The sequence below is a fragment of the Mandrillus leucophaeus genome, unplaced genomic scaffold (genome assembly GCF_000951045.1).
Source record: "Mandrillus leucophaeus isolate KB7577 unplaced genomic scaffold, Mleu.le_1.0 Scaffold239, whole genome shotgun sequence".
NCBI lineage: Eukaryota > Metazoa > Chordata > Mammalia > Primates > Cercopithecidae > Mandrillus > Mandrillus leucophaeus.
The window spans coordinates 916,665-931,783 of NW_012102465.1; the positions used below are offsets into that span (position 1 = coordinate 916,665).

General features: G+C 35.1%; 1 protein-coding gene across 2 annotated transcripts in view; it reads left to right on the forward strand.

Annotated features, from left to right (window-relative positions):
• The window catches only part of TRPS1 (trichorhinophalangeal syndrome I), a 302,434-nt gene extending 289,877 nt beyond the window's left edge, over window positions 1-12,557 (forward strand). For both annotated transcript variants that reach the window (XM_011982324.1, XM_011982325.1), the window contains 2 exons: window positions 2,561-2,683; window positions 5,914-12,557. In XM_011982324.1, coding sequence (XP_011837714.1) covers window positions 2,561-2,683; window positions 5,914-6,975 — 1,185 coding nt within the window. In that variant the 3' untranslated portion in view covers window positions 6,976-12,557. The remainder of the gene's footprint in view (window positions 1-2,560; window positions 2,684-5,913) is intronic.
• The last annotated feature ends 2,562 nt before the right edge of the window (window positions 12,558-15,119 follow it).

Sequence of the window (15,119 nt, forward strand, 5' to 3'; positions counted from 1 at the left end):
AAAAAAAAAAAAAAAAAAAAAAAAGAATCACAGTAGCTCACACTGTAAAGATCGGAGAACTTTAAGCATTGAAAGGTTAAGTGACTTGCCCAGTGTTGTGCCTGGCAAATGGCAGAGACAGGTTTTGAGTACGAGTGTTCTGACACCTAAACCTGATTATTAACCTCCAAGCTCTACTGACTCTGAATAAGTGTATTCAAAGTACTCCTGATATATTTAAAATGTGATATGGTTTACCTAAAATATAGCAAAGTATATTAGAGTCTTAAGTGCAGCTTTTAAAGCAAGCTGTGCTTTTGGAAACCAGTGCTGTAATTTCGGGATTTTCCCTCTAACTAATGAAAGGCATTTTCTTTGCAAGAGAATTAAGCACCAACTTGTGCAAGGGTTGAAACACTCACTGAAATCAGGATTACACCCACTTTGGCATGGTGTGTCAAGCACCCAGGGTATAAGGAAAGAAAAGCAGGCTGGAGAGAATGGTTACACATTCACATTTGAGCCGCAGCCATATATGTGGGTTAGTTTCCAAATGGACATTTACATTGCCCTTATGTGTATCAAGTTGGTGTTTATTTGCAAACATGTTATTTAGATCTAGGAAAATGACAGGATAGCCCCAGGAAAGTTTCACAGTTATAACCTAACTAGGCTCCCAGTTTACTTTGCATAAAGGGCGTCCCCAAAATGTTTGATAAACACAACTTCTAATATTTCATTGATTTTGGGGGAAGCAGCAGTCCACTTTTGCAGTAGGCACTCATTGGGACTTGCAGACTGACACCCAACATTTGTTATTGCTGTTATTGAGACTTAGAAACTCATGATACATTCCTGGTCCAGAGTTGGGTGGGGGGAAGGAGAAAAAGGGGAGCCAGAGATTATCTTTGAAAATCTAGTTTTTATTATATCACCTAAAGTAGCACAACCTGCTACACTAATGAAATCGTGTTCTTGGTTTAAAAGGGCAATTGTTAGCCTGACTTTGTGCTCACTAAAAACATTCCCCCAATCTTGTTAAGTTATTGCTCTCATTTCAGATTTTTATGGCTGTGCAGCTTACCAGCCCTCATTTCTTTACGTTTCATTCATTTTCCTTGTATTGATGATTAATGGAGGATGTCGAATGTTAGAGTGAGCAGGCATCAGCAATTGCAAGATCATAATTAGTTTAGCTGACGAGGGCCTCTGATAGCACTTGCATCTGGATGGAAAAATTACCCTATAGGGAACTGGCTGCTCACCAGGTCTTTTTAGTGATACATTGTGAAACACCCGATGAATCAAATGCCCTTTCAATGCCAAGAAAGTGTTCCAGTCTTGAAGCCAAAATTATGTCTGCAGAAAGCTTTCCATTTGAAATGTATCAGAGTACAATTATAACCATTGTATTTTCTTGGCAGGGATACCACTCTTCTACAGTATAGACTTGAGTTAAATAAATTGCCTAAATTTTATGAATCCCTGAAATTTTGACTTATAGCACATGTAATATTTAATTTCTAATAAAATTAGGTTCCAGCAAGACTTTTTCCACTCCTTATCTAACATGCATATTTTATCATTAAAGGCTTTGCTTCCTAGAGAAAGGAGAGCCGAACTACAATTCAAGCTGTCTTTTTTTTTTTTCTTTTTTTTTCAGCAAGAGAATTCCATTTCCTGCCTGTTAGTATTTGTGCCTACAAACACAGCCTGACTTTTGTTTAAGTGAGAAGTTTAATGGAGTCATTACTTGATAGCAAGAATGGAACAAGCAATACTAATTATCTAGTTTTAAATATTCTTAGGTTATTTTGAACCTGTTGATTACAAAACTCAGGCCACTAGAATCAATTTGTATTTGGAAACCCTTGTGATTTCCAAGTCTAAGTGAAATAAAGTAAATAAATAGCCCTTGAAGGGTCTGTGTTGCCTGACTTAAGTAGGCACCTCATAAGGGTTCTCATTAGTAATACTGTACTTTTAATTGGCTGAAGTTTCTCCAAACCCTCGCATGTTTGAGGAATAGAGGAATCTTTCGGATTTTACAATTGCAAACGAAAGATCAGAATTGAGTGTCTTATATTCTCTTAATACTTACGTTACATGAATGACATACAAAAACACAGAAATCAAGTTTGATTTTAAATGGTTTACATTTGTTCCAAACGTGACTATATTTTAAAGCTCAGGTGGCATGTGCTCCTCCTTTCCAAAGTGTATTAAACATATTGCCATGTTCTGTCGTTTTGACTTGTGTTTTGACACTTTTAAAAGGTATATTTTAGGGTTCCGCATTTAGGAGCCATCATTAAAGCCATAAAACCCAAAGTTCAAAAAGTTAAAGCTGTTTCTGTGAAAAGCCTTTGGTGTTCCACACACCTCATCCATCACTGTAGGGTTAATTATAATGAAAATCAGTGGTGCCTATTAAACACAATTGAACCTGACCTCATTATGGGCAGTGTGGTTTTATACTGTCATTGTTGCTAGTTTAAAGACAAAACTCCTGGGTTGATTTGGTCTAACTCCACTGATCATGTGACTCACCTCTGACCTTGGGTTTTTTCCCCTGTTTCAGAGGCGTAGAGGCTCCGGTGTTTTTTGTGCCAATTGCCTGACCACAAAGACCTCTCTCTGGCGAAAGAATGCAAATGGCGGATATGTATGCAACGCGTGTGGCCTCTACCAGAAGCTTCACTCGGTAAGAACTTGTTCCACTCTTTCAGGAAAAGCTTTATAAAGCAGTGTTGGCCTGGTCTGTGGTGTGATAAGTCCCATTCCCTGGCTTGCAGTGCCTACCCCCGCAGGGTTGTTTAATACAGTCACTTGGAGTGCATGTGTGATTTATGGTGAAAGGGGCTTAGATGTGATGGGGAGATAGGTTTGAGGTCATTAGTAATGCATTATGCTTCTTTTGATATAAAAGAGGAAAATGATTGATTTCTGGGAACTTCACAGCAGATAGTTGAATTAATGGTTATCAGAATTCAGTAAAATTATTTTAGGTAAAAAGGAGAAAATTTTTAGAAGTTTCAGAAATATGCAAAACGTTTTTAAAAATGAAAAAGGACGCTTTCATTGTTCAGTATAAAATAAAAGGCAGGGAAAGAATTAGTATTTTTCAGTTTACCTTTGGAATTCGCAAGTGTTATCTTGACCGCTTTAGGGGCCGGAGGGACACATTCGGAAGGATAGTTCTGAACTGAACCAGGATCAGAGAATATCACAGGAATCTCCACAGTGCCTTCAGTGGGTATTTCAATAAGGTATCTGAAGTTCTGAATAGCACACACACCAGGGTGGAGTAAGGTGCAAACATACTTTGTCTTTTAAGATCTCCAGCAGGCTTTGGCTCACGGAGGTCCTTTGAATTACTTTTCCTCAAATTTTAGTTAGAATTCTGTAATAAAATTAAAACTCACAAATCCTCCATCTGAATATGGATTTGACTTACTGAAGGATTTTTTTTTTAGTTTAGAAAGTTCATCTGCTGACAAGAGCTGACTTTAAAATAGGAATCCCCCACTTCGTAAACAGAAATTTATTTCCCTGTGCCTTTTTCATTTTGTTTGGCATTTTACCATAGCTCTTAGCACAAGCCAGTGAATACATTATGGCTACAGGGAATACAATTTTAGACAAAACGTTCTCATATATGGACTATTGGAAGCACTCTTTAAAAAATGCATGCTGCTAACAATACTAATTGGCAGTAACCTGTAAAAACCTTAGTTATTAGCATGTAGCAAGTAGAAAGATTCTGCCCCCTGCCACATACCAACTTATTTTTCTTTTAACCTTCATCATTTAAGCATAGCAATAAGCTTCTATTTAATGGGAACTGACATTAATGATTTTAATTGAACTCTGGCCAATCATAGGCCAAAAGTAAATTAAAATACTACTCTGCCAGATTATGGTAATTTAACCACTGTGATATGAACTAAACTATTTTCTAAAAATTATTTTAACATTCATCTGTCCAGAGGTAAGATGTTTTTAGTTTTGAGGTTTTTTTAAAAACCATACATTGAAATACATAAAGGTTATGTTCACATTTCATGTCAAAAACTGACACAAAAGTTATGATTGTTTAAAAAAGGAATTTATGCAAATTTCAGGTTTCTTTACAGTGTATAGATTAAATAATGCATATGTTTATAATGCTAATATGAACTCTTTGTAAACCTTTGTAAATCTGAGCAAAAGAAATGCACATGGCATAACTAAGCTGTGTTACATTTTCTTTCTTTAACAATGAATTGTCAATAACAAGTGTGTTATCTTTTTTCACTTCAAAGTATGTTTGTAGCAACAGAAATGTTCAAAAAAGAATTTGTAGTTGTACTCGTTCAAGATATAAGAGGTACTCCCTTGCATTCAAGTGTATCACTTCTAGGAATAATTTATAAATTATATTTATATTTATTTTAAAATTTATATTATATTTATATTATTATAACATATTTATGAATATGTGTTTATATTTAAAAATTTATAATTTGTAAAATTATACATTATATACACATAATGTATAATTTATAAAGTTACAAATTTATAAATTTATATTTATAGTCATGTTTTATGTAGAAATTATTTTCTGATTTCAGTAATCTTTTAGAAAAATCAGACTTTAGCTCATTTAAAGATTATCCTAAATTTTTAACCTATAAATATGCATTAATTTATCAGACTGATTCCTTTGATTTTATACATCAAAGAGCTCCAACTGCAAGTAAAGTTTTTATTATAGTCTTATCCGTGGATTTAAGTCATATTATATAAATACCTGTTGAACATGTCCATAAATACCAATCATGTAATGTTTTAAGCTAAACAAAATACTTAAGCTGAATGAAAGTTAGCACTTACTTTAAGAGTAGAGTGATAGATCAGATATTTAAACCAAAGCTACACATGAATTTAGATTTTCAACACAAAACTAATGCTTCACCTATTAACAAGTAGAATCTTTCATCATAAATATATTATTTAAGGGAGAGAAGTAGAAGTGAGAATTAAAAAAAAATCCCTCTATATTGCTTTGATGACCTGATATATTTCCGCACAATTCTGTCAGTTTATCTTTATTTATGCTCTGATATTAATATTTTATATCCACATTTGCAATTATTTAGAAGCACGCATGTATTAGTTGCTTAGGTTGCCATAACAAAATACCATAAACTGGGTGGCTTTAAACAGCCAAAATTTATGTTTTCACATTCTGAAAACTAGAAATTGGAGATCAGGTTCCAGCAAAGTTGGATTCTGAGGAGGGCTCTCTTCCTTACGAAGCCACCTTCTATCTGTGCCCTTACACAGTGGAGAGAGATCTCTTTTTCTTCCTCTTTTCATAAGGCCACAGTCCCATTGGATTAGGGCCCCACCCTTACAACCTCATTTAACTTTAATTTCCTACTAAGGACCCTGTCTCCAGATACAGTCACACTGTGGTTTAGGGCTTCGACATATAAACTTATTCTGTCTATAGCAATGTGTAATTTTTCCACTGTTATCAATATGTATCGCCTGTGTTACTCTTGTATGCTGGCATTTTAGTGTACAACTCAAAAATTGAAAAACATATTTCAGAAAAATCACATCACTTCAAGTAACTTTCTACACAGTTTCATCACTAAATGATGCAATCTCAAAATCTGTTGCATTTGGAAAGGCTATTTTCAAGTAGATTAAAGTTTTCAGTACCCCCTGCAAAGATGGACATGATTTAATTAGAGTAAAATAGTGCACTTTGGTTACTTCCTCTGATCCTGCTTAGGGCAAAAGGAGGAGATTTAGTAAATCTACAGCAGAAAGCCTATCCCTGCCTTTGAACTTAAGCATGGTTTATATTTGTGAGGAATTTTTAATGCATTTTAATGTATTTTTTAATGTTTTCCTTTTATGTATTGTATGTGTTCTCTGCAGACTCCCAGGCCTTTAAACATCATTAAACAAAACAACGGTGAGCAGATTATTAGGAGGAGAACAAGAAAGCGCCTTAACCCAGAGGCACTTCAGGCTGAGCAGCTCAACAAACAGCAGAGGGGCAGCAGTGAGGAGCAAGTCAATGGAAGCCCGTTAGAGAGGAGGTCAGAAGATCATCTAACTGAAAGTCACCAGAGAGAAATTCCGCTCCCCAGCCTAAGTAAATACGAAGCCCAGGGTTCATTGACTAAAAGCCATTCTGCTCAGCAGCCAGTCCTGGTCAGCCAAACTCTGGATATTCACAAAAGGATGCAACCTTTGCACATTCAGATAAAAAGTCCTCAGGAAAGTACTGGAGATCCAGGAAATAGTTCATCCGTATCTGAAGGGAAAGGAAGTTCTGAGAGAGGCAGTCCTATAGAAAAGTACATGAGACCTGCGAAACACCCAAATTATTCACCACCAGGCAGCCCTATTGAAAAGTACCAGTACCCACTTTTTGGACTTCCCTTTGTACATAATGACTTCCAGAGTGAAGCTGATTGGCTGCGGTTCTGGAGTAAATATAAGCTCTCCGTTCCTGGGAATCCGCACTACTTGAGTCACGTGCCTGGCCTACCAAATCCTTGCCAAAACTATGTGCCTTATCCCACCTTCAATCTGCCTCCTCATTTTTCAGCTGTTGGATCAGACAATGACATTCCTCTAGATTTGGCGATCAAGCATTCCAGACCTGGGCCAACTGCAAACGGTGCCTCCAAGGAGAAAACGAAGGCACCACCAAATGTAAAAAATGAAGGTCCCTTGAATGTAGTAAAAACAGAGAAAGTTGATAGAAGTACTCAAGATGAACTTTCAACAAAATGTGTGCACTGTGGCATTGTCTTTCTGGATGAAGTGATGTATGCTTTGCATATGAGTTGCCATGGTGACAGTGGACCTTTCCAGTGCAGCATATGCCAGCATCTTTGCACGGACAAATATGACTTCACAACACATATCCAGAGGGGCCTGCATAGGAACAATGCACAAGTGGAAAAAAATGGAAAACCTAAAGAGTAAAACCTTAGCACTTAGCACAATTAAATAGAAATAGGTTTTCTTGATGGGAATTCAATAGCTTGTAATGTCTTATGAAGACCTATTAAAAAAATACTTCATAGAGCCTGCCTTATCCAACATGAAATTCCCTTCTTTTATTATTCTTTCTTTTGATGAGTAGGTTACCAAGATTAAAAAGTAAGATAAATGGTCAATGAGAAAGAATGGAAGATGGTAAACAATCACTTTTTAAAACCTGTTAAGTCAAAACCATCTTGGCTAATATGTACTGGGGAAATAATCCATAAGAGGTATCACCAGACTAGATTTAATGTATTTATAAAGAAAGAGACCAAAACTATCTAGAATTTGAAAGGGTTTCCATATTATTATACTAAAGCAGTATTGGACTGGCCATTGGACCATTTGTTCCAAAACCCACAAATTGTTGCCTAAATTTGTAAGTATCATGAAACCTTAGGCAGAGGAGGAGAAATTGAAGGTCCAGGGCAATGAAAGAAAAATGACGTCCTCTCAATTTAGTCTTCTCTCATTGGCCATGTTTCAGATTTTGACCTAGAAATGCGAGCTGTGGTTAGGCTTGGTTAGAGTGCAGCAAGAAACATGACAGATGGTGGCACGCTGTTTTTAGCCAGCCCTGCCTGTACATACACATGCACACCCTCTCTGATATTTTTGTCCTTTAGATGTTCAAATACTCAGTAGTCCTTTTGTTTGCGGTTTAGATTTCATTTTGTCCACACATGTACCCATTTTAAAAAACAATGTCCTCGATGCTTCCGTAGTAATTTCATTTTAGCCAGGTATTTCTTTCTTGTGTGTGATGAGCCAGTATGGATTTGCTTTTCTAAGCCTCCTGTTGGTTACTAATCTCACTTGGCACATTATAACTAAAGGAATCCCCTCAATTCAAAAGCATAGATGGATACAAATGTCAGACCATGGGTTTAATCTGTTTAGAACACATGGCATTTCTCCATAAGGTAACCTGCTGTATTTATTTATTTTCTTTTGGTTAAATATAATTTCCAAACTTTGTGGTCAGGCAGCGTCTAAGGTTACGTTACCACAGACTGACAGTTGGTATATGTACTAGTCAATCCCTTCATTAAATGTATACAGATTTAGTTAAGTAGCATTAAATAGGATTCTTAGGAGTATGTCCTCATAGAACTTTTAATACTTAAGGCTTTGTAAAAACTATCCATGAAGGGAAAGCTCCTCAGCATAACTGCTCAGGGAAATAGGGCTAAATAACTGAACATTAAATAATTGGTTAAAGGTGCTGTTAGTCGAGCCTCAATGCTTGCTACAAGGATGTATGTACAAGGACTGACTTTAATAATTTGCATTATATTGTCCCAGCCAGTAGTTTATTTTTTGCCACGGAGATGTAGAAGATATTACAAGCTACTGGATGCACTGTCAGATTAACTTATTTCATTAAAGAAGTTGGGAGAACAAATAGGAAAAAAAAAAAACTTATTTTTCTAGTAAATATTAATGTATTACATTTCAAATAATGGTGCCTGACATATTGAATAATTATTTTCTACAGTGTACGTATGCAACAAAGATATTCCATCATGCATTAGAGTCAGTTCTGGCTCTGCCTAGCTGTTTACATTTGCAAATGTAGCAAACAAGGTAATGAAGCAACTATTTCTATTGCAGTAGATATCCTTTTGTGTGTGTGTGTGTGCATTAAAGTTGTAAACGGTAACATGAAACAAATGAAAGTTCTTGCTATAATGGTATGGAAAACAAGAAGGAAATGAAAATATTTTTATGCCTACTTAGGAAAAAAAGGGTAGCACTATTCATTCCAAGTACTTTTTTTTTTTTTAATTTTTAAGCTCTTAACTCACATTGTTATGCTTAAGATGATAAACATATATCCTCTTTTTATTGCTTTGTCTATGTTTCATATGAAACATTTCAGAAATTATTTTGATAAGTGTTGCTGGAATCTGCAACGCTGATGTTTTTATTGCATTCTGTAGTCGCATTTGCACTCCATTTTTACATTAATTCGCAGTTGCTTTGTATCGTTTTGTTTTGTTTGGGTTTTGTTTCTTTTTCACAGTGCCGGGTCTTCGTTTCTTAAAGTTGGATGGCAGGTAGAGTTCAACCAGTTCGTGACTGTTGTAGCGAATGAAGTTTAAAAAAAAAGTCTTTCTGATGTTGTGTTGTCATTTTCATTCTTGCATTTTTTGTTTGCATATTAAAAAAAGAGAAAAGAGAAAGCAAGAGACAGAAATCAGGACTAAGTCCTCTGCTTCAGTTTCATTGTTAATGGGCCTTATTCTGATCTCACCTGTCGCGTAGCTCTAATATTCACATAAACTGAAATAAAGAAGTGGAATGAGGAGCTTTGACATTCAAATTATGTGATGTAATTTATCTTCCATAGGAATTTTGATGGATACATCTCAAAATATATAGCCAGACTTGAGAGGTGACAATTAAAGATCTAAAAAAGAGAGGAGATTCCCCAAACAACAATATTTAATTTTCTTAGTAAAAGGAATAACAAAATGCATCATGGCAATCCTTCAGCAACATTATCTATGTGGACTGCTTAAATCAGCAAAACACCAGAAGTTTGGTTAACTTGGGCAATATGACAAGTATTACTTTTTGGGCAAAACTACTCATTAAGCAATTTCTCTAGTGTGTCGGACACAAATAGGTTCTTTATTTTTGGCATGTATGCCTTTTTATTTTCATTCAATTTTTTTTTCTCAGACAGACATAGTAGTAATGTCTAGCATTGGAAAATACATATCACTATTCTTGGAATATTTATGGTCAGTCTACTTTTTAGTAGAATATTTTTGGATAGCATTGACACGATAGATCCTATTCCATACTTCTTTATTATTGATAATTTTATTTTCATTTTTGCTTTCATTATTATACATGTTTTGGTGGAGAAGAAGTTGGGCTTTTTTAAAAGAGACAAAAATTTATTATAACACTAAACACTCCTTATTTTTTTGACTCATTAAAGCCTTTATTCCATCTCAAGATATATTATAAAATGTATTTTTTTAATTTAAGATTTCTGAATTATTTTATCTTAAATTGTGATTTTAAACAAACTATTATGGTACGGAACCTTTTTTTAATGAGGAATTTCATGATGATTTAGGAATTTTCTCTCTTGGAAAAGGCTTCCCCTGTGATGAAAACGATGTGCCAGCTAAAATTGTATGCCATTTGAAAACTGAAAATTTGTGTATGTTCTAAATTGAGCTTTGGATCAAATTTTAGACCAGGACCAGCTCATGCGTTCTCACTCTTCCTATTCTCACTCTTTCTCTCATCACTCACCTCTGTATTCATTCTGTTGTTTGGGACAGAAAAGTCATAAAGAGCCAACCCACCTCAGAATGCTGTGGATTGAGAGAGACACTACATGACTCCAAGTATATGAGAAAAGGTCAGAGCTCTAAGTGATAACTCTGTAGTTCAAAAGGAAAAGAGTATGCCCAATTCTCTCTACATGACATATTGAGATTTTTTTTTAATCAACTTTTAAGATAGTGATGTTCTGTTCTAAACTGTTCTGTTTTAGTAAAGGTAGATTTTTAGAAAACAAGCATGGGGATTCTTTTCTAAGGTAATATTAATGAGAAGGGAAAAAAGTCTCTTTAACAGCTCTTTGTTGAAGCCTGTGGTAGCACATTATGTTTATAATTGCACATGTGCACATAATCTATTACGATCCAATGCAAATACAGCTCCAAAAATATTAAATGTATATATATTTTAAAATGCCTGAGGATTACATTTTTCTTAATAAACTGAAGAGTCTCAGTATGGCTATTAAAATAATTATTAGCCTCCTGCTGTGTGGCTGCAAAACATCACAAAGTGACCAGTCTTGAGACCTGTGAACTGCTGCCTGTTTAGTAAATAAAATTAATGCATTTCTAGAGGGGGAATATCTGCCATCCAGTGGTGGAAATGTGGAGTAAAGAAACTGGTGGTCTGCTTCTGTGCTGTATGCCAGCCTTTTGCCTTAAGTTGAGAGGAGCGCAACTTTAGCTACTGTCTTTGAGTTGAGAGCCATGGCAAAAAAAAGAAAAAAAAAAAAAATCAAGGCATCTTTGGTGAGCCAGTAAGGTGAAAGCTTGCTGACTGTTCAAGGCACAAGAGAAAATTGAGGAATTGAAATGCAACCTGAGTATCAAACTAAATATTCTAACCAAAGGTAGGTACTGTTAGGTGGAATTCTATCATCAGGCAACTGCAAATGAGAAGAAGATAGAAGGACGCCCATCGGGACTTTGGAAGGCAGTGTTATTTTCCCAAAGAAAGACTTGGCCAAGAACAGAGGGATGGCTTCTTTGCAGAGCACTCCTTTTGGTTTTTCAATACTGTTTCATAGACAGTGGACTCACATGTTGTGGTGCAGTTGCTTAGAAAGCATCCTAGTTAATTGCAGTAATTAGAACTTCTGCAATATGCTAGGGCAGAAGTATGTCAAGTCAGGGATGAAGAAAATGTGAAATTCAAGAGTAATCCACATGTGAGAAACTAGATAATGTACGATCATGTGTTCTCTTGAAAGGAAAGGGAGAGCTGTAAGCTTCACTCTGTCCTACACCAGAGAAAAGCAGGAATAACTTTACCATGGAAATAATGTTTAGCTTTTATCAGAGAAAATGGTCCTTCTAGACCATAGAGTCCCAAAACTCAATTCTGGTTTTCCCCTGGTGGTGGTTGTTTTTTTTTTTCAACATATGAACTGCAGCATATCACTTTTTCTTTTTGTGCCTCAGGTTCCTCAGCTGTAAAATTGAAAAATATATTAATAATATTATTAATAGTAATAATGGTAATGTAGTACTTGTTTGTAAAGCACTTTGAGATCCTTGGTTGAAAGGCACCATAGAAGTGCCAAGTATTATTATGTGGCCAAGGGGGTTATTTAAACTGTCAGTTCCCGAAGGCCAGGAAAGGTTGGGGTCATTTTTCTTAAAGATGAGCTGTAAATATCAACTAGGCAACCAATAGTGTTGACTATGAAGACGCAAAACTGTTACTAGGCTGATAAAACCATAGTTTCTTAATGGCTACCAATAAGGCAAATATCACAATAATAAATGCCAAATTCCTTAGGGTGGACTATTTGACAACCACATGGAAAATTTCGGGGGAGGCATGTGGGGGGAACATCTCAAAATGCCAATGTAAAATTAACTTACAGCAATATTCACCAGCAGAAAATGTCTTTCATATGGAATGATTTCATGTTGCTAAGAAAAAGAATTCAATTTGTAGTCCTGATTTGAATATTAGAATGTTGGCTATAATAGTTCTGTTCTTACAACACATGAAATTTTTTCGTTTTATTTTGTTTTGTTTTCATAGTGCATGTTCATTTCTACTCACAAACATGTTCTTGGTGTATTTCTTATGCAAACAATCTTCAGGCAGCAAAGATGTCTGTTACATCTAAACTTGAATAATAAAGTTTTACCACCAGTTACACATAACGGCGTTGGTATGGTTTATATGGATTCACTTTCATCCGTCTAGCAATAGGAAATACAGATCATTGTAATATATATATATACAGGCTCTGCTGAATTGAAATGGTGAAATCAAATCACCATTCTAAAGAACTATTACTTATATTGATAAAGCCTGGATTCTCTCAACTTGTTTCATTTTACTTTGCTTTTTTTCTTTAACCAATCAATCTCTTATTGATAGATTTTGTGTAAAAAGATATATACTAGTTTCTTCAGAAAGATTAACAATAAAAATTGTGTTTATTTCAAAAACATTCGCTGAGTATCAAATATTGAGTGTTCAGTATTGGGTAATGATTATGTTACGATATGTAAAAACTCCTGCTTATGAAGTTTTAACTTTGAATACAGTATACCCGTGAATATGATGCAAAGATTCTAATCAATCATCTCAAAAAGTTTAAATTAATATGTCAAATATCTTGTTTGTTTGGTTAAAATCAAATTAATCAGAGCAAGTTCCCTGAAAGATGACTTTGAAAGAGAAATGAGGCAGAAGAGATCCAGATAGGAAAGGACGTTGGGAAGACTCACCTGTGTGTTTTTAACCAGAAGGAAAAATAGAAAAAGAACATAAAGTATATAGATTGCTTCAGAAGATTTGCTTGGAGAGTTCAAAATAATTAGTATCTCCCCTCATTATATAATCATTTCTCATTTTTGGGAGCCCAAATTAAGGAACAAATCTTTCTAATTATTATTTTTTTTTCTTTTTTCCCTTTTTCTTTCCATGTTTTGAAAACAGCAGAGCGTCTTTGATGGGCTTTCATAATGGTAATGCCCTTGTTTTGCAGCTGGAGGCAATGTTCTCTAGATAAGAGTGTAAAAATAACATTTAATGTGATATACTTCCTTATGTAGAACTTGATTCTTGTGTCAAGGACCACCCTTCAGATAAAGAATACACATGATCTCACCCAGGACTCTCAGAACCCCATTAGAGGAGGAATATATAGCCATCAGCTATTTACCGGTATTTGAGGGAAGAGAAGTGAGTGAGTCAGCATTGTCACCCTGCTCTCACCTCTGGGTCTCCCATCTCTGTGTGGACAGAGCAAGGGTCATACAAGGACACAAAGGAGTAGGCAAGTGACCTCCATGGAGGCAGCCAGCTGGGTAGAGACTTTGGGAACTGGAGAGCTCATTCCACATGTATAAAGGTAGTCCTTCTTCAGCTCTAAGCATATTGCCAAGGGAGAGTGCTTAACTTGCATTTGCCAGATTTTCAGTTTTTAATAAAAACTAGACAAAGGGAATTTTATATGAAATCTCCTATGTTTTAAATGTTACTTACTTTTTTTTTTTAAATACTGCAAGCCAAACAAAACACTTGTTCAAAATAAATTCCACCAGTAGATTGCTATGGTATGACTCCTGGAGCTTGAACAATAGTGAACTGTGATAACTGGTAAGGTGGAAATTAGGCAAAGGGCTGAGATTAGTTGCTTTTCCTCTGGGTTTTGTCTTGGGTTGCAGTCTATCTCCAGCTCTACGAGGAAGCCCAACAGAATCACAGCTGTAGCACTTGTCTGATTCCTTCGGAGCAAGATTTGCTCAAGACTAAGAACATTGGCACAGAAAAGAAATAAACCCTGTTTTTTCAGCATATTCATACTGCAAATTACTTTGTACTTCTGTTCTTCATCTTTGTAACCCCAAGTACAGTTGTGCTGTTTTTAAAACATACTGATATGAACAAATTTACCCTTTCATGAACAAAGAAATGTCAAAAACTATTAAAAGTAGCTGGAGTTAATATTTGGTAATGCCCAAGATGCCCTTATAGTCCTCTACAAGTCATATTTTAGAGTGAAAACACCAGGCGTAGAAAACTAAATAGAACAATAGATAGAAGGAAGGAGTTTTTCATGTCAGAGTTGATCATATTAATGAATTAAAAAACAATTTGTATACAAAATAAGAAATTTTATAATGAAATCTTATTTCTAGTTTTATAATACTGTTATCTAATATATTCAGGATGTCAGTAGTCCTAAGACCATCTTTCATAAATGTAGTATTTATATAAAATACTTACATGAAGCAACAGCTGGTTCTTCTCCCAACTTACTGCTTAATAAAAACAAGCAGTAAACATTAACAAATATAATAGAAATTGCTTAAGTTATTTCCATAAATAGAAAGTTAATTTCCAAGTTAAAACTACACAAGCACTAAACTGTAAGCAGTTTCCCAGGGATATTTATGAACTCAAACCCATGAATACATCACAGACTTTTTCTCAGAACATGTACCACCTCTGATGTGAAAGCAAAGCCTGCCATCACCATGATTACACACTAGTTTTTAAAGTTAATATAATATAAAACTGACAGTATTTTCTTCAGAGCTTAAATTTCCTTAGATATTTTCTTTCTATATAGCAGGTACTACTCAATGTAATTGATGTATCCTTAAAAGGATATATATATATATATGGCAGTGATTTTGCAAAGCATGAATTGTTATCGTGATGGTATATTTTCTATATATTTTTACAATTACCTTGATGATTTTTTCCTCTAGTGAAATCAGCATTGCTGTTATTTTGTTATTCATTGGTAATACTATATAGTATAAACCCAGGCTTCATTAAAC